Source organism: Aristolochia californica, unplaced genomic scaffold (assembly GCF_029961685.1).
Source record: "Aristolochia californica isolate CCGP_79_NKW_82.1479 unplaced genomic scaffold, dmAriCali1.0.hap1 SCAF_1, whole genome shotgun sequence".
NCBI classification, from domain to species: Eukaryota; Viridiplantae; Streptophyta; class Magnoliopsida; order Piperales; family Aristolochiaceae; genus Aristolochia; species Aristolochia californica.
In genome coordinates, this window is record NW_027181770.1 from 8,658,873 (window position 1) to 8,665,338 (window position 6,466).

At 37.1% G+C, this 6,466-nt stretch overlaps 1 protein-coding gene across 1 annotated transcript; it reads right to left on the reverse strand.

Moving 5' to 3' along the window:
• Window positions 1–2,044: 2,044 nt before the first annotated feature.
• Window positions 2,045–3,200, reverse strand: LOC137944676 (endochitinase EP3-like). The gene is made up of 2 exons (XM_068790394.1): window positions 2,742–3,200; window positions 2,045–2,639 (listed from the first exon to the last, which is right to left on the reverse strand). Exons 1-2 carry the CDS (start codon window positions 3,160–3,162, stop codon window positions 2,236–2,238), a joined length of 825 nt encoding a protein of 274 aa, XP_068646495.1. The 5' UTR covers window positions 3,163–3,200; the 3' UTR covers window positions 2,045–2,235.
• Window positions 3,201–6,466: the final 3,266 nt, after the last annotated feature.

A 6,466-nucleotide genomic window follows, 5' to 3' on the forward strand; every position in this document is an offset into this window, starting at 1 on the left:
GAGGGTCCGTTAAAGAGAAGAGGTGATCACCATTTGCATCATGGACAACTCCTCCATATCCCACAGGGCCAGGGAAACCAAGAACACTGCCATTTTCCTCTAAAATTTGAATATTACATAGTTTCTTGTAAACTCTATAACAAAACCCAAGATATTTTGTTGAATGGGAAAATATCCCATAGCGAAAAATGGGAAGAAATGGTAATTGATTATAAGGTTGAGTAATAGACCTCCTTAGTCATGGTATCAAAGGAATATAGTCTTGATAATGAGCCCGTGAAGCACTCATTCTTTATTTTTCTTTTTAACGTAGCAACCTTCTAGAGAAGGGGATTTCAGCATTTGGTACTAATTGAAAGTCAAGGTTTGATATTTCTTATTTATTTTCATGCCATAACCCTAGGGTTGATAGTTCATGCTGCCTATTGAGCAATTTTATGCCTAATTAGTGCCTCAAAAGGGTTGTAACTTGGGACCATCCAATCAAAAGTGGCACAACGTCCTAACCCTATGCTTGGTGCCTGCAACATCTTCAAGGAGACTTACGTCAAACAATTTCTTACTATTTTTTATTGCTTAAGACTGCAATTAATCTTGTTGAAAGTGTTATTGATGCAGGATGAGGCATGAATTTGAATTTTCGTATCTGAATGTCAATTAATTGTTGGAATTAGAAAGAGAAAGAAAAGAGAATTTGGAATGAAAAATAGGAGAATTGAAAAGAATAATTTAAAAGAAGAATAATAGAGAAGAAAGAAGAAGAAGGAGAAGGAGAAGAAGAAAGGGAAGGGGGAAAGAGAGAGACCATAAATAGGGAGATTTTATTAATTCATTTTCTATGCTATTTTCAACATCTTGTTATAGCCTATAAATAACTAAAATTTAAATTTAAATTCAAAATAGATAAGATCAATATCTGATCAAATCCAATAAAATCAGGAAAGATAAACTACAAATAAAAATTTAAATTTAAAATTTAAAATAGATAAGGTCACTATTTGAACAAATCCAGTAAAATCAGGAAAAATAAAATCAAATCAAAATAATTTCAACCATATTTTTGCCTCATATACCATGATTAAATGTCTAAGTTTGATATCATCAAAATTAGAACAGTTACAAGAATCATGAGCCTTCTTCCATGTAAGATTTCATTGGCGGATTTTCGCTGCTACATGTTATACTTGCAAAAAAATGTATTTTGTGTCAAATCTAACATATTTAGCTACTACATGAATTTATTGAGGGCAGAGATTCAAAATCTTTGCCCATAAAGTCGAATTTTTGCAAGTCAAGCCTACTGTTCTACTTGCAAATATTTATTTTCACGGGTAGAAATTTCATTTATAAAAAAAAAACTTACCTCTTTGTCCATGAAATTTTAAATTTAGTGAAGAGAATTTTAATTTTAAAAAATAATTAATTTTATTTATAATTGTTTCCCTATAAAAAAATTTATATTAATAGAAAATGAAAAATATACTAATAAAATAATAATAAATAAATTAATGAAATTACATATACTCAATGTAGTTAAAAAACTATTATAAAATATGCTTGTTAACAAATTGAAACATACAAAAATATACATCTAGACAAAATATGAATCTATGCAACATCATGTAAATGAGGGATTCAACAAATGCTTCACTCGCTCTCAACACATATGTGTTATTTTGACTATGTAGAATAACTTGTCAAGATGTTGCTTGATGTTGATGATATTGTTATTATTAGTATTGATACAATTATTATTCAAGAGTTAAAAAGTTCATGTTACATCCTTTTTCTAAATGAAGAATTTGGACTTGTTGACCTGTTTTTTGGGGCCTGGAAGTTCACTCTTTGTCATTAGGGTTATTTGTGTCACAAGAGAAAGATACCTTTCATTTAATAGAAGTCAATGTTAAACTCTGTTTACATAGGGTGAACCCCTTTCTAATTACATTTTATATTGGTTGGTGATTGGTAGTCTTGTTTATTTGAGATTGAGCCACGAGACGTTAGCTATGTTAAACTTGTTCTTCGTACATACTCTGATGCTGATTGGTCTGGCAATATCATTGATCGACACTGTACTACTGGTTTTCTATTTTCCTTGGTGATTCTTCAATTTCGTGGAAAATTTTATGTGAGAGAAGTTCCACTGTGACTGAGAGTGATTAATCTCTTGAAGCTACCATGGAAGCAGCTCAGTTTATTTCGTCTGCTTTATTTAGCTTACAGGCACATCCTCTAGCACCGCAGGTTCGGACCAGTGCTCACACCCAACTGGTTACAGTAGCGAGTGAACAACTGAACTCGACTATTTACAGCGCCCGTGTTCCCACCTCCGCACTCCCCGCCATTGATGGCTCTGATGGTAGCTCCGAAACCCTCGCCTATTCGGGAATGGACTCTATTCATCCAGAACCAGAGCGCGGTCTTGAACGAAATAACGGGGTCTCTGGCCACAGTCTCGGGAGCACTTAGTCCGTTGAACCCGTTGCTCCTTCCCGCAGGCCCGTAGTTGTAGTTCCACGACAACTGAAGCGGCCCACGGCCGTAATAGCCCTTTCCCGGTACGCATGGGTTCTCTCTGTTGCTCTCGTCGCAGTAATCCCTGGAGGGGCCTCCATTTTCTTCGATGTAGCACATCCCTGTAGATATAGAAAGAAGAGTAAGTAAGATTGCTTGTTTGAGCTACTTTCAACTATATACCTCTTCTATCTAAAGATGCGGCGACAAGATGGAACGCTTACGTCCAGTTTCGTGGGAAACGTGAGCGAAGAACGCGGCAATCTCGCGCTTGGCGAGGTCGACCGAACCCGTACGACCGAAGTCGGCATACGAATTGAGTGCATTGAGAAAGGCTGCCCGGGTGTAGAAGCTGCGGCCAGGACAGTTACCAGATGCTTCATTTTTTATCCCATTGAAGAACCCTTCAGTGACTACAGAAGAGACAGAGACGCCGCCGCCGCCTGGACTGGTGCACGGGCCCTGCTGGCATCCTTCACCACAGTAGGCGTCGCCCGTTCCACAGTAACCGTACTTGCTGCAACAGAGGTTCGCAGCGCAGCCGCAGTTCTGGCTCACAACTGACTCCGGCAAGAACCCGCCGAGGAATCCGACCAAAGCGACGGCGAGAAAGATGGCTCTCATTCTAGGTGCTAACAGTAACATGAAGAGAAAAGGAAGGATGGGTGGGTTGTACACAAAAAGATAACCTCTACTTATAGCAGCTGAAACAGAGAAAGACGAGCGCAATGGAAGACCAAGACTTAACTTTGGGCGGCAGCCGAATAAATTGAACGAGTCAAGAGTACACAACGGCACTCTTATCTTCAATCCACAAAACAATTTTCATCCGCATTCTCGTATCGTACCTTTGTTCACAACCATATCCATTCGTACGCATATTTCCACATACATATACATCGACACAATAATAACCCAACAATCACGAAAACAAGTGTTAACCATAATAACATTCATAAAGATCAATAGTCACCTAATAAGTCTTACAATGTCATAATTTAAAAATATCATTAATATAAACCACTCATAAAGATCAATAGTCACCTAATAAGTCTTACAATATCATAATTTAAAAATATCATTAATATAAACCACTGGACCCAAAGTCAATAGTGTTGCCCTTCCATTGATATCCTGATAAACGTGTCCTTTCTTATTTGGTGTCAACCAATCAAGAGTACAATACTTCAACTTTGTCAGTAGGTTCGGGATTTCCAAGAGGGCTTCATACTATGATAGTTTAGTGTTGACATCTTTGTGCCAGACTCATTCCTGCTAAAGAATGGTGATGGAATATCCCTAAGTAAATCAACATCCTCGAACTCGTCCATCAGTGGCCCTTCTGGCTCACGAGGTAGATCATCGTCCAGATCTACACAAGTGGACTTGTTGTCCCCATAGCTATGGAGTTTCCCACAACCAAAGACAAATTGGTCATAAAGCGGGCACCCTTCACATCTATACTTGTCAACATCTCTATGCCCCTACAAAAAAAAAAACTTTTTAAAGTCTTGGAATAGAGTTTAGTAATGCGAAAAACATACATAATGATTTACTAACCTTAATGTAATCTTACCATACAAAATGACTTGCAGTTACTTGCTGTGTGATTGCATCCCAGCTGAACCCACTAGTGTTGAGATAGCTCATTACTGTTTGGTAAGTTTTCTTCCATGTTCTTGTTCGATTTTTGAGTTGCTCACAAGTTTTTTTATTCATTGCGTCTTCATTGAACTTATTGACACAGTCCCAAAAAAAAATCATGTTCCAAACCCCATTGGGCAACTTGTTGCCCATATTGACCTACTTGACCAAGAGATCGACAGTTCTATTTTCTTCTTCGAAGGTCCAAATGTCATATGATCAAGCATTTTGTTGTCTTCTTCTAGCCATATATAATTTAAACCCTAAATCTCTTCATGGAAAAAACTTAATCAAACTCTCTGCCCGTCCTAGTAACTAGGGACACATGGAAACACATTAAAACATTGAAAAAAATATCATGTCGTGGATATTTATAACACACGAATCTCCTCACCACATGGCAAGATCATTCCATAACACTTCAAAATTATTCAACAACATTCAACATTTAAAAATTAATCATACTAATTCCATTATAGATGATTAATCCTAACAATGCAAAAACACACCTAAGTCCAAATTCAACGAACACCTTTTGTAGTAGAGGTGGCTTCCAACCGAGCAGGCTCAAGCTTGGCTCGATTCTGGTTCGGTTCGATTCGGTATACCCAATTCTTGAGCGGAGTTCGAGATCCATGATCAAATCGTTGAAATTAACGAGCCGAGCTCGATCGAATCAAGGTTCGGCTCGAAAGCTCGCGAGCTAGGTCGTTAATTTAACAAGCGGAGGGGGATTCGGGGGAGTCAGGACCGAAGCATCGAGCAGAGCGGTAGCGAGAGCGAGAGCAAGGGGGGGGGGAATCCTTCCTCCCTCGTCACCACCTAGCCCCTCTGACCCCTGTTGTGGCCGCCCCTATTGCCGTCGACAGCTACCTCGCCGGCCGCTTTCTACTGTCGTTCGATTTCTTCCCCCTCATCTGCCTTCGCCTTTGTTTCCGTCGCAGCTGTTATCCTCGATGAAATTTTTCCTCGACGTCATTCCTCGTCTTTGTGGAAAACCAGAACCAGCATATTACCTAAGTTAAGGGGAGAAATAATCCCCCCCCCCCCCCCCTTTGCGCGCGCACGAAGATGAATTCGCACGTGCGAGATCATCAAGTGACAAAAAAAAAAAAACTTTTTTTTAAACTCTCCTTCCTCATTGCTCTTGAAAAAATTAAAAATAAATTTTAATAAAAATAAGTTTTTAGGGACTACTAGTGTCTCATGTTTTTAAACATTTTCTAATTGAAAATTCTTATTAAAAAAATCATATAACTTTCTAAAAAAGATTTTCCTACCAAGATGGGCTAGAAAACCTAGAGAAAAGTTTTGAAGAAGTATTTGACAGTTAAAGTTGTAATACTTTTAGCATGAGGCAATTTTCATAGTAATTTTGTATTTGACATTTTATTTGATTAAAAAAGTATTGATAAGTATAGTAATATATTAGATTGATTATTAATTTTTATTTATTTCCCTAGAAGAGGCAATAAGAGGTCCATTTAAATTTCCTAAAAAAAATTAAAATATTTCTAGTAATTTTTTAATAAGTCACTAATAGTAATAGGATTTTATTTAAAGGTTTTTTGGAAATATGTTTCATAGGAAAAACATTTCTAATTTTTCCTAGAATATAAATTTTCAACTAGGGACACTATGGAGGCCATAGTAAATTTATGGCCAGATTCAAAAATTACAAAATAAGCTAGACAACATTTGGAGTAAAAAAAATTAATATTGGTGCATTCTAATTCATTATTGAAATTCAATCCTGAACCTCCCCTATCATTTTTTTTAAATGTATGCATAATTTTATATATAATTTATTTGACATATATTTTATATAGAGTATTAAATGTAGGTTAAACTCGAACTCAGCTATAACTCGAGCACGAACTCGGTTAAAATTATTAGGCTCGAGTTCGATTACAATTTTAGGTTCGAGGCTAGGGTCGGCCGAGCTCGAGTTCAAAATATTTAAATCAAGCTCGGCTTGAACAAGGTTCGGACTCAGCTAGATTCGATGCCACCCTTATGTCCAATTTTAAGTAGAGGTCATTCCCAATTTTATGTAAAATGTATGCATAATTTTATATACAATTTATTTGACATATATTTTTTGAAAATTTTTAAAAGTATGTTGGAGCACGAACTCGAGACTTGTATTTTTTCAAAAGTTTTAAATGAATGTTGAAGCTCGAGCTCGGCTCGATAACAATTTTGGCTCGAGCCTAGGCTCGATTCAAGCTCGAGTTCGAAATAGTTAAATCAAGATCGGCTCGAACATATGCATGTTCGGGCTCAGCTCGGATCAATGCCACCC